Source organism: Eulemur rufifrons, chromosome 30 (assembly GCF_041146395.1).
Source record: "Eulemur rufifrons isolate Redbay chromosome 30, OSU_ERuf_1, whole genome shotgun sequence".
NCBI lineage: Eukaryota > Metazoa > Chordata > Mammalia > Primates > Lemuridae > Eulemur > Eulemur rufifrons.
In genome coordinates, this window is record NC_091012.1 from 36665839 (window position 1) to 36679434 (window position 13596).

Sequence of the window (13596 nt, forward strand, 5' to 3'; positions counted from 1 at the left end):
CAAGCGGGTGATAGGGAGCACTTGGTGAATTGCGACCCTTGACACCTGACCAGCCAGTAACTAGAATGTTTGAAGTGATCAAGAAAATCTGTTTTTTAAACCTGAGGTTGAGGCCATCTGGTAGGTTGTATACCCCGTGCCCATGGGTGCAGGATCCTTAAAGGTGGGGACTTTTTTGTTTGCTGCTGTATCCCCATCAGAGAACAGAGCCTGTCACTTGGTAGATGCTCAGTCAGTAATTGTTGAGTGAGTAAATGACACCAGGAATTAGCAGTGTCTGGGCACAGTGCTGATTGCATAGGAGAAGCTGAATAAAGCCTGATTGAATTGAGCTGAAATGGATGGAACAGCATTTGGACTAGTGAAACACATTTTATTTGGTTTTATACTGTGTGAAATACAGCAAAATATGGACAATTCTTTACATGGGATATTCAGCAATAACAACACTGTATTCATTCTTTTGCTAGTGATGATCTGGACAAATTTATGGAAAATCAAGGTGCATCTAGTCCAGGTATCCTCATTTTAACAACAAGCCTCAGCAAACCATTCATGCGACTGGAAAAGTATGTTACTCTCTTGCAAGAGTTGGAACGGCATATGGAGGTAAGGGAAGATGAGCTTTTTCAAGCTCATGTGCCAAGTATGTTCCTCTGCTCTGGAGGAAGCAGTCAGTCTGCCTCCAAACTAGCCTGATAGAGGAATCCAGAATATGCCTGGGTTTCAAAATTTACTGTATCTGATCTTCCCTGTTTTCGGTCTTCTAATTTTCTTCTTTATGAAGCAAAATAAGATCTCATTCTTTCTTACCAAATGTTCAAGATCATTCTCCCTCCCCTCTCTTCTCTTCCAAGCTTTGGTCCTGTTGCTTCCCTCAAATCTGTGCTCACTTGTTGACTTAGTTTTCCCTTTGCCCTCTTATCTGTAGATGGTGTTTCAGTCAAAATCAGACCAAGAAATCTTCTGTTGTTTGGTATATTAACCAACTTTATTGTGGGAGATAAAGCAAACCAACATCAGAAAAAACAGAGAACGTGTTCATTATAGACAGGAATATTTATCTCTAGAATACTGCAATCATTCAGCTTCCTGACTGCATTATAATGGAAGATTCTGATACTCCTGAGAGATTAATAAATGGTATACAATATTAGTGGTATCTCTCCATACATCAATGCATCTATATCAAAGTCCCCTCACATTTTTGTTTATCCAATTACACTTTACTTGCAACAGTTGTGGCACAGCTGTAATGCTTTCTAAATATTAAGATTTTGCAACGAAGCCTGATAATTGAATATTTTCTCATCAAGAGCCCAAACCCTCTTGTTATTAAAAACCAATAAGCAGCACTAGTTCCATGAGCTGTTCTTTCGTGATAGTGCATGGGGGATTGAGTGTGGGCGGAAGAGGAGGGCCCGCTGGGGAAGGCTGCATTTACCCTAGTTGCTCTTCCTGTGTCTGGGGAAAGGTTTTGAGGTTTTAAAGGGTTTGATTATCTTTAAAGAAATAGGGTGCATTCTACAGGGCTTGTCAGCGTTTGTAAGGATTGAAAGCATGTACTCTGAGCGAAACCACATTCTCAGGGTGTTTGACCTGCCTGAAAGCTGGAGGCAGTGGGGACCTGGTGAGTAAAGCCTGCCAGAATGAAATTTCAGTTAGGGCTCGGGAAGGTGTTGACCTCTGGATGTCTTTCCATAAGCTATACCAGTTGGCTGAACCGTTTGAGGTTTACCCCTCCTTGCTTATCACAAAAATCCGGAAATTAGTGGCCTTAGTTTCTGTTACTGCTCAGTGCTGAAATACAAATATGCACTTAGTTGGGGGAGAAAAAAAAAATCCCAGATGTTCCTATTGCCTGGAACACCTGTATCTCAGCCCTCCCTGTAGTGGAGCCTGTTTCTACTCCTGCCTCCATTTGCTGTTGGTCACATGTCTTTGACTGCCTTTCACTTCCCACCATCAGATAATACACACCCTTCATATTAGTTCAGCACTGAGTAAGACACTTTCTCCAGATTTCTGATCATGTGTCATGGCTTCTGGCTAACAGTAGAATAGAACCTGAAATTCTCAGTTGTCAGCTGATTTTGGTAAAGATAAATTTTACTACAAAGGAGTATAGCCTTTCTTTTCATGAGCAATGCCATCCTTGGCTTGGATCAGACACCTAATTTGTTCACTTCTGTATTTTATCACCTGAGTCTAGTTGAGCAGGAGATTTGATCTTCCCATTACTCTAGCTGAGTTCCAAGGGTTAGACGTTCGTACATGCCCAGGGTTAGGTACACCTATACACTTCATATTCCCCAATGTTACATACACATCTACCCCCCAAGAATATTTATCTTCCCTCATAAACAGTTATGAAGTTGTGGGGTTCCTCAAAGCCATTTTTGAACCTGTCCACTTTTCAGGGTTGCAAGTACCATGGAACTGCAGACGGTATGTAAAAGCCTTGCTTAAGAAGGAGCACATGGTATGAAACTTGGAATTTTTTTCCCATCTGCCATGTTGATACTGCTGAGAGAAAATGGAGGCATTTTAGAAAATGAGATTAGATTGATTTTTCCCTAATTATCCCTCCATTTCCACAATTCCCTACCTCTTATCATCTACCAACAACGTGACCTAATGATGTCCCCCAAATAATTATTTAGTTACTATATTTTATTATGAAATATTTATTATCCAAAGTGTAATAACAAAAAGGGAAACGGGAACTCTTGTCTCAATAACCACACTTGCTATGTTACTAACTATATCATGTGTGATCAACTGTCTTAATTTCTTAATCACCTAATAATTGGGTGTGTTGAGATTCCAAACGCTCAACTGCTATTCTATTTTTTAATTTTTAAATTAGCGTATGTAAAATTGACTTTTTTTCCTAGTGCACAGTTCTCTAAATTTTAACACAGGTATAGTTTCTTGTTACCACCACCACAATTGAGATACTGAACAGTTCTATCACCCCCCAAAATTCTCTCTTGCTGTCTCTTTGTAGCCACACCTTCCTTGCCCCCCAACTCCTGGCAACTACTGATCCATTCTCTTCTAATATTGTTTTCAAATGTATTCCTTTGATAGGATACTCATCCAGATCATCAAGATATTCTGAAAGCAATCATAGCATTCAAAACTCTCATGGTAGGTGATGCTTTAAAATTATAATCCTCCATTTTGTATATTTTGTTCCTGAGAGAGTGATTTGTGTGTAACATTTCTTTCCTTATGCAAAGGTCTTTGGAATGGAAACAATAAGCTTTCATGACAGTAGTGCAGTGATTGTTTCATTTAATTTTGTGCTCCAAAAATCATGCTTACCTATGAAAGGTTGCCAGGCCGAGGGTATAAAGCAATCACATTTACAGTCTCGGCCACATTAAGCATTGGTGTGTAGGTGGGGGGTTTCCTTTTGTCTCTTTGTCTTTACCCCCATTGCTCACCTTATGTCTGTGTAACTCGTCATTCACTGATTGGCATCAATACTGGATTCAACTATTTACGCTAAAAGGTGTGAGTTCGTTCTTTGCACATGAGGAAGAAATCCCTCATCAAATCTAAAAGGAAAAAAAAAAACCAAACTACTAAAATACAATTGCTTTATCTCGGTTGCTATCAAAGGTACCTGTAATCTTGTATCTTCAGCATGATGGTTAATGTGTCTTCTTGAACCCACTGATGTGAAACCACTTGGTGCCATTTTAGAAGGAAAGAAAACTTTATATGGGGTGATTGATGAAGTTTAGCTTCATTTCAGCTATTTCTGTAGAATTCTAAGTGACTTGGGTGAATGTTTAGTTATTGATCCTTTCTGTAAGGTTGTGACGCAACATTCACTTATCACCTCATTTCATTGCTGTTGAAAGATCAGTAACTGACGTGTCCATGGTTAAACAGCAAGTTGAAGACCAGATTAAGGTATTAGGTTAAAATTGCTGTTGTTGTAGGTCAAAACAGTCCAAATATTGGCAGTTTTGCATGGCTCAAGCTAATAGAACAGCATTATAATTTGTGGTTGTCTTATTTTTTCCTATGTAAATGGGAATATAAAATGCCTCTTTTTGAAAAACCTGTATTCCTTTCTGATTATGTTGTAAAACTTGCTTTGGTAGTTGTAGTATATTTATTCCTACTGTAGATGCTTCCAAAATATGTATACAGTGAATTTATTTCTTCAAGTCTCCATTTAGCTAAAAGGGCAGCAGAGATTTTTTATAGAAAACATATCCCAAAACACTGTTACATTATATTAATTTGGAAACAGTAACATAGGTAACCATGTGCTTATTTTTGCACTCAATTTGGAATGCATGCTCTTAAAGTATTCTAAGATAACCTCACACTTTCTGAAGCACTGATTTAAAAAATGTATATATTACATATATATACCCCAATATATATATAGTATATATATAGCATTTATATTCCACATAGTGTTGGAAAACTGTAAATTATTTCTTGGTTTGAATTTTCAGTTTGTCACCATGAAATTCAGTTGTATCTCTTTTTCCAATCCTTTTAGGAATACAAATTAATTTACTATTTTTTCACAGTGTGCTACTATTGGTCCCTAAACAAAGTACAGCAGTGCCTGTGTTTCATTATAAGATCAATGTGATTCACTGTGGCATAAAGAATTTAATTTTCTCTTTTTCTATTATTCCTGGAGTCTTGTTTTTGATTTTTGTTATTTTCAGGATGTTACCTTGTTGGAAACTGAGAATATGTTAGAAAAATACAATTGCTTTGTAACTAAAGCCCTCTTTATGCAAAGACAGACAAGGTGGAGAAGGGCTCGAGCAGGGAAACCAACCAGCACATCTGAAGCTACTGGGTGCTCTCCTGTCTCTGGCTGATGTGATTTGGCTGCTTGCCTTCCCATGCCCTTTACAGGGAGGGAGAAATAAACCCCTTCTGGCATGTTTTGCTGCCTTGGCAAAATAAAAATTAGCCCTTTCTGGTAAAATTTTTTGGGGATCAAGGCTAGACATTTAGGGTAGTGGATCTTTCTGTCTGTCAGGAATAGATATGGTTGTGGGATTCATGGTGAGGAATAGAGACTCAGTGGGTATCCAAGAGTCAGAAGCCACATCTTACTTTGATCTTGTCTTAGGTCTGTTTCATAAGAATTCCTATTCCATCATGTTCTGCTTTGGTTCTGTAGGGGCAGTGCCAAGATCTGAGAAAGAGAAAACAGCTGGAGTTGCAGATACTTTCCGAACCTATCCAGGCATGGGAAGGGGAGGATATTAAAACCTTGGGAAACGTGATTTTTATGTCACAAGTAATGGTGCAGTATGGAACATGTGAGGTAAGGTGTTTCAAATCTCAACATCATTTCTTCCGTCTTTCATATGTTTCTTCCTATATTCTTCCATCAGGGTCAAATGCTAGAACCTTCAAATCAGAAACCGAGTGTCTATTCTTTGCCCAACACTCTGCTAGGTGCTGTGGGATATAGGAAGAAAGAACGAGCAATGATCCCTACTTTCAAAGAACTCATTAAAAACAGATTAAAACACATGTTGCAACTAGAAAACAAACCAAATAGTGTCTGGTTTTGTGATCTCAACAGTAGAGTCCATAGAAATTCAGAGAAGGGAGAGATCAAGAGGACCTTACGGAACTAGGACTTGAGGAGGGGAGGCATGAAAAGAAAAGGCGGGCATCCCATAAGGTAGAGGTCATTCCTTGCTCAGGAGAGAATAGAAACGTGCAGGACAGTAAGGAAACCAGGGAGCGCAGAAAGCATGTTGGGTATAGTGAAAGAAAAGATTGATTGAGTCAGGTAGAGTCAGGCTGTGCAAGACCTTCCAAGTCAGGTAAGAGTAGTTCAGATTGATGCTGCAGGCAGTAGGAAATAATGAAAGAGTCTGGAGTAGTAGAAAGGGGTGTTTGACACTATCTGACAACCATACATGGCAGGTAAACTGGAGGGGATGGGACTAGAAACAGAAAGGCCAGCAGGGCTGGAAAGTGAGACGCAGCCCCTGACCAGGGTAGTGGCAGAGGGAATGGAACAGAAGGAGCAAATCCGAGATACCTTTAGAAGATAAAGTCAACAGAAGTCATGGCCCATGGGCTAGAGGAGATGATACATGTAACTTCAGACCTGTTAACTTTCAAGTGACTGTAGATATCCAAGTGGAGATGTCCTGTGGGCAGCTGTTAAAGTACTATGGAAATATGGGTGAGAGGTCACAGTTAAAGGCAGAGATTTAGATGTCCCTGACAGATGTGCCTTCCTAGGAAGTAAATATTCAGAGAGAAGCACAGAGAGCTGAAGATGGATTATTTCTTTTAGGAAGGGGTCAGGGTGAGGGAGAAAGGTTGATTATGTCACCTGGTATGATTTATGGGGTGTTAGAATTGTCTTCCCTCTCCCAAAACATCTTCCTATGTTCCCTGACATATCTCTGGCAGAGATTCATGACTTTAGGTTAATAAGCAATCTCATTTAAAATGTAGATACCCCAGGGAAGGTTAATGCAGTGAGTCTAACTATTAGTCATTCATTCCTTTGGAATAAACCTCTTGGGTGAAGGGAGGAAGAATCAGTGCCAGAAAATAAAAAGACAAAGAGAATGATAGAGAACTGGGGAGTGTGGTGTCATGGAAATTCCAGGGGGAGCATTTGAAAGTGGTCAGTGTGCTGAGTGCCACAGAAGGTTCAGAGGGCAAGGGGTGTGACGACCAAGAGGAAGCCATTGGATTTTGCTAGAAGGCAGTTATCAATGATTTAGAGAGAGCAGTTGGGGGTGCAGTTAGGGAGGGATCAATGGCAAGAAAATGAAGACAGCAAGTATTTTGGCAATAAAATGTGAAGAAATGGGATATTATGTATAAGGAGCCACATGGGACAAGCAAAGGCCTCTTAAGACAGGAGATGTGCATATGTTAAAAGCAAAAGAGGAAAAGCTAGTAAAGGAGGAGAGGCTGCTGGAAGATGGAGGAGAGGAAACCAAGCAAGAGGAAGCTGTGAGAGATTCAAAGCACTTGTTAGAATCGTTAGCCTGGAAGGGTTGCTCTTCTCAAATGGGAAGAAGGAGATGGAGACAGGTATAAGGATAACTGTAGCTGAGATGGTTGGGCCTATAAGCCACATGTGATTTTTACATATCTGTCTAAGGGGCTCAGAGAAGCCTTCATATAAAAAGGCTTCTTTTCTTTAGTGGCGTTGAAAAATATACTTTTCTATTTTACGTGAGTCCAATAATTATCTTGTTCTTAATGATTAAAAATAATGTTATGAATAAGACTTTAACATACTTGTTAGAGCATAACAAATTTCCCATCACCTGAAAATGCTTTCATTTTGCCATTTTTTCAAACTAAAATATATTTTCATTTTTGTGGACCTAGAGACTTACTTTGTGCCCTGGTCTAGCATATTTCACTGGCTGTGTAAACTGTGTGACTTCTCAGGCTTCCATGCTTGGGAGACAAGCATGGCTATTTGTATTTAATTGTTATGTATAGGAAGGAGAGAGATAAACTGTGAATGTCTATGTCCAAGTAGAATTCAATTAGTTTTGTGTTATTAAGTTGGATATCAGTTTTTATTTTTATTTATTTATTTATTTATTTTAATTTCAGCTTATTATGGAGGTACAAAAGTTCAGGTTATATATATTGCCCATGTACCACCCATCCCCCCGAGTCAGAGCTTCAAGCGTGTCCATTCCCCAGACAGTGCGCATTGCACTCATCATGTAGTTATACCCCCATCCTCTCCCCCCACCCCCCATCGCCCCGAGTCAGCACATTCAAGCGTGACCATTCCCCAGACAGTGCGCAACACACTCATCATGTAGGTATACACCCATCCCCTCCCCCCACCCCTCACCTCAGTCTGATACCCAATTGGTGTCATTCCCAAATGTGAATTTGGGTGATGATCAGGGAAACCAATTTGCTGGTGAGTACATGTGGTGCTTGTTTTTCCATTCTTGGGATACTTCACTTAATAGAATGGGTTCCAACTCTCTCCAGGAGAACCAAAGAGATGTCATATCACCATTATTTCTTATAGCTGAGTAATACTCCATGGTATACATATACCACAGTTTACTAATCCATTCATGAATTGATGGGCATTTGAGTTGGTTCCACATCTTTGCAATTGTGAATTGTGCTGCTATAAACATTCGGGTGTAGGTGTCTTTTTATAGAATGACTTTTGTTCCTTTGGGTATATGCCCAATAATGGGATTGCTGGATCGAATGGTAGGTCTACTTGAATCTGTTTAAGGTATCTCCATAATGCTTTCCACAGGGGTTGCACTAGTTTGCAGTCCCACCAGCAGTGTATGAGTGTTCCTGTCTCTCCACATCCATGCCAACATGTGCTGTTTTGGGACTTTTTTTTTTTTTTTTTTTTTTTTTTTGTTGAGACAGAGTCTCACTTTGTTGCCCAGGCTAGAGTGAGTGCCGTGGCGTCAGCTTAGCTCACAGCAACCTCAAACTCCTGGGCTTAAGCGATCCTACTGCCTCAGCCTCCCGAGTAGCTGGGACTACAGGCATGCGCCACTATGCCCGGCTAATTTTTTCTATATAGATTTTTAGGTGTCCATATAATGTCTTTCTATTTTTAGTAGAGACGGGGTCTCGCTCAGGCTGGTCTCGAACTCCTGACCTTGAGCAATCCACCCGCCTCGGCCTCCCAGAGTGCTAGGATTACAGGCGTGAGCCACCGTGCCCGGCCTGTTTTGGGACTTTTTGATAAAGGCCATTCTCACTGGAGTTAAGTGATATCTCATTGTGGTTTTGATTTGCATTTCCCTGATGATTAGGGATGTTGAGCATTTTTTCATATGTTTGTTAGCCATTCTTATATCCTCTTTTGAAAAATTTCTATTCATGTCCTTTGCCCACTTTTTGATAGGGTTGTTTGATTTTTTCTTGCTGATTTTCCTGAGTTCTAAATAGATTCTTTTTATCAGTCCTTTATCTGATGTGTAGTATGCGAAAATTTTTCCCATTCTGTAGGTGGTCTGTTTATTCTCGTGACTGTTTCTTTGGCTGTGCAGAAGCTTTTTAATTTAATCAGGTCCCATTAATTTATTTTTGTTGTTGCTGTGATTGCCTTAGGGGTCTTCCTCATAAATTCTTTGCCTAGGCCAATGTCTGTAAGAGTCCTTCCTACACTTTCTTCTATAATTCTAATCGTTTCACACCTAAGGTTTAAGTCTGTTATCCACCGTGATTTGATTTTTGTGAGAGGTGAAAGCTGTCGGTCCTGTTTCAGTCTTCTACATGTGGCTATCCAATTTTCCCAGCACCATTTATTGAATAAGGATTCTTGTCCCCAGAGTATGTTTTTGTCTGCTTTGTCAAAGATTAGATGGCTATATGAGGATGGTTTTATATTTGGATTTTCTGTTCTGTTCCACTGGTCTGTGTCCCTGCACTTGTGCCAATACCAGGCAGTTTTAAGAACCACAGCCTTGTAGTATAGTTTAAAGTCTGGCAAATTAATACCTCCCATTTTGTTTTTATTGCTTAAAATTGCTTTTGTTATATGGGGTTTTCTCTGGTTCCATAGAAAGTGTATAATTATTTTTTCCTGTATCTGTGAAAAATGATGTTGGTAGTTCAGTAGGGATTGCATTGAATCTGTAGATCACTTTGGGTAGTATAGAGATTTTAACAATGTTGATTCTTCCAATCCACGAGCATGGTATGGTTTTCCACCTATTTACATGCTCTGCAATTTCCTTCCTCAGTGTTTCATAGTTCTCCCTATAGAGGTCCTTTACCTCTTTAGTTAAATATATTCCTAGGTATTTTATTTTCTTTGTTGCTATTTTGAAGGTTATTGAGTCCTTAATTTTGTTCTCCGATTGACTGTTATTGGCATATATGAATGCCTCTGATTTGTGTGTATTGATTTTGTAACCTGAGACTTTACTGAATTCATTGATCAATTCCAGGAGTCTCTTGGTTGAATCCTTGTGGTTTTCCAGATATAAAATCATATCATCAGCAAAGAGTGAGAGTTTGGTCTCTTCTTTCCCTATTTGGACTCCCTTGATTCTGATCTCTTGCCCGATAGCTCTCGCGAGGATTTCCAATACTATGTTGAAAAGTAATGGGGACAGTGGGCAGCCTTGTCTGGTTCCAGTTCTAAGTGAGAATGCTTTCAATTTTTCCCCATTCAGTATGATGTTGGCTGTGGGTTTGTCATACATGGCTTGTATCATTTTTAGGTAGGTCCCGTCTATGCCTATTTTATTAAGTGTTCTTATCATAAAAGGGTGTTGAATTTTGTCAAATGCTTTTTCTGCATCTATTGAGAGGATCATTTGGTCTTTATTTTTGTTTTTATTTATGTGGTGAATTACGTTTATAGATTTGCGTATGTTGAACCATCCCTGCATCTCTGGGATGAAGCCCACCTGGTCGTGGTGGATTATTTTTTTTATAAGCACTTGGATATGATTTGCTAGGATTTTATTGAGAATTTTTGCATCTATATTCACAAGAGATATTGGTCTGTAGTTTTCTATTTTTGTTGCATCCTTTCCCGGTTTTGGTATCAATGTTATGTTGGCTTGGTAAAACGTGTTGGGGAGAATTCCATCCTTCTCGATTTTGGAGAATAGTTTATGTAGGATGGGCACCAGTTCTTCTTTGTAGGTGTGGTAAAATTCGGGTGTGAACCCATCTGGACCAGGGCTTTTTTTGGGGGGGAAGGTTTTTTATTGCTGTTTCGATTTCAGTTCTTGATATTGGTCTATTCAGGAATTCTATTTCTTCTTGGTTGAGCCTGGGAAGGCTATGTGTTTCTAAAAATTTGTCCATTTCCTCCACATTTTCCAGTTTGTGTGCATAAAGATTTTTGTAGAATTCATAGATGATATCTTGTATCTCTGTAGTATCGGTTTTGATTTCTCCTTTCGTGTTCCTGATGGAGGTTATTAGAGATTTTTCTTTTCTGCTCTTGGTTAGTCTAGCCAGAGGTGTGTCTATTTTGTTTATCTTTTCAAAGAACCAACTTTTTGTTTTATTAATTTCCCTTATGGTTTTTTTGTTGTCCTTTTCATTTAGTTCTGATTTGATCTTAATAATTTCTCACCTTCTGTTGGGTTTGGGGTCGGTCTGTTCTTCTTTCTCCAGCTCTTTGAGTCTATTCATTAGGTTGTCTATTTGTAAGTTTTCTATCTTTTTGATATAGGCATTTATGGAAATGAATTTTCCTCTCAGGACTGCTTTAGCTGTGTCACATAGATTTTGATAAGTTGTGTCTCCTTTGTCGTTTAATTCAAAGAATCTTTTGATTTCCATCTTGATTTCTTCATTTATAAAATGAACATTCAGGAGAAGGTTGTTTAGCTTCCATGACTTTGAGTAGGAATGAGAATTTCTGTTAAGGTTCATTATTACTTTTATTCCGCTGTGATCTGAGAAGATGCATGGTATAATTTCTATTTTTTTAAATTTTTTAAGACATGCTTTATGTCCTAGGATATGGTCAATCTTAGAGAATGTCCTGTGAGCTGATTAGAAGAATGTATATTCAGTGGATTTTGGGTAGAATGTCCTGTACATGTCAGTCAGGCCCATTTATTCTAGCATTCTGTTTAATTTAATTGTTATGTATAGGAAGGAGAGAGATAAACTGTAAATGTCTAAGTAGAATTCCAAGTATGTCCAAGTAGAATTCAACTAGTTTTGTGTTATTAAGTTGGATAACAGTTTTTATTTTTATTTATTTTACACAGAACGGTTTATATTAATGGTTTCACAATGAAGCAGGCCAGTCCAAAAAGGTCATTGTCTTGCAGTGATAGTTTTTTTTTAACATACAAAGTTTGAGCTTTTGCTTTAAACGTGTGTACAAAAAAGGGAGACTAGTATAATGCTGAAGTATTTTCAGTTAAATGGAAATATCCTGATATTGCATGACTTTTCAAATGAATCTCTTCAAAAATTACTGTTTTTATATAACCAAATATTGTTTGCTAGGATATCAGTTTTTAAAAATCACTGTTAATGTCTCGGTTGATTATGTGAGATCTGTGTTATAAAGCAGTGATTCTAGAAATTCTTAACAAACAAATGTTCAATCTCTATTCTCTGTTTAATATTGTTCATTCCCTCTCAGGAAAAAGATGAGCGGTACCTTATATTATTTTCAAATATCTTGATAATGTTATCTGCAAGTCCTCGGATGAGTGGCTTTATCTATCAGGTTAGTAAATTTCATATAAAAAAAATAACAGGACCCGCAATGAAAACAGGTTTCCGTCCAGATGCAGTATCTCCACTACGGCATTAAAAACTCAAGCGAGAAGAGGCAGAATGTTCTGACCCTTCATTGTAATTAAACAGCTATGAGAGCAGATGTTCCTTAGAACAAAGACCTTTGTGTTAGCACAATGAGTTTATCTTGAGTATCCACTGCTCTTGTTATGAGCTGGGATGTATAAATGGAAATCTCAGTCTCCAAGATAAATTAGCAGCAGCAATTTACAGGCTGATATTATTATTTCTGGGAAAGTATGAAGCTGAGATCTCCTCCTATGATTGTGTTATTACAGTCACATCACATGGTTCAGGTTTCTAAGATGTAAGTTATTAAATTCCTTGGAAATTAAACTTTCCTCAGTCTGCTTCGAAGATATAGAGTATCACAAATTACTATTGCTGTTATATATTGACCTGCCAATTACTCATTTTTATAAAATTTGAGACTTTACATTATTTACTGATTCTCATGAAAATGAGTTAGAAAAGTATACTGTTTTATAAATCCCTGTCTTATGGCTTAGGGTGTTTTAGCTGAATACAACCCACATTTTCCCCTTGCTTTCTTAGTCTGATTAAAATTTAGATCAGGGACACATTATCTATTGACAGACTGGAGAAATATGTCTAGCCATAATTCAGCAGTGATTGCTGAGAGGGTCAGAAAATCTAAGTGAAATAAGTAGAGACACGTATAACCATAGAATTAATGGGAATGTTCTTTTTCTGATAGGGAAAAATGCCAGTAGGAGGAATGGTGGTGACTAGATTAGATGAAATTGAAGGGAATGACTGCACATTTGAAATCACAGGTAGGTAATTTTCACTTTTTATGTAGCTACTTCAAATCCTTTTTGGAATGAAGTGGAGTTTAAATAAATAAATGCTATTATTTTCTGTGATATAGTTCATGAGTAAGTTTTACATGGCCATGGAAAAGTCTATTCCATTTCCTGGGATAATTAGGGTACAGTGATAGAACAGAGAAATCTGGCCATTCAGAAGTCTCGGCTTTGCCATTAGTTTCAATCTTCTGTTGCATAAGAGCTGCTTTCAAGAGCTGAGGAACAACGAAATGGACTGATGTAAATGTCATTTTCTCCCCGTCTGTCCCCTGATGACAGAGGAGACAAAGATGTGGACTTTTATCAGCAATCTTATCGTCAGCCTGTGAATTAGCAAGATTTGGTTGTGTTTCTAAAAAGTGCTGAAAAGCCGTGAAACTGTCTTCACAAATTGAGCAAAATGCCAGGCCTCAGTAATGGCCGCTGACATTTTGGCCTGTTAGCCCTTTTGCGAGGCCTGTGTGATTTACATGCAATGGCTGTACTGTTTGAG

The 13596-nt window shown here is 38.5% G+C and overlaps 1 protein-coding gene across 1 annotated transcript in view; it reads left to right on the forward strand.

Annotated features, from left to right (window-relative positions):
• The window catches only part of ARHGEF6 (Rac/Cdc42 guanine nucleotide exchange factor 6), an 82130-nt gene that overhangs the window by 53999 nt on the left and 14535 nt on the right, over positions 1–13596 (forward strand). The window contains exons 7-11 of the mRNA XM_069462804.1: positions 471–609; positions 3094–3153; positions 5174–5320; positions 12116–12202; positions 12992–13070. Coding sequence (XP_069318905.1) covers positions 471–609; positions 3094–3153; positions 5174–5320; positions 12116–12202; positions 12992–13070 — 512 coding nt within the window. The remainder of the gene's footprint in view (positions 1–470; positions 610–3093; positions 3154–5173; positions 5321–12115; positions 12203–12991; positions 13071–13596) is intronic.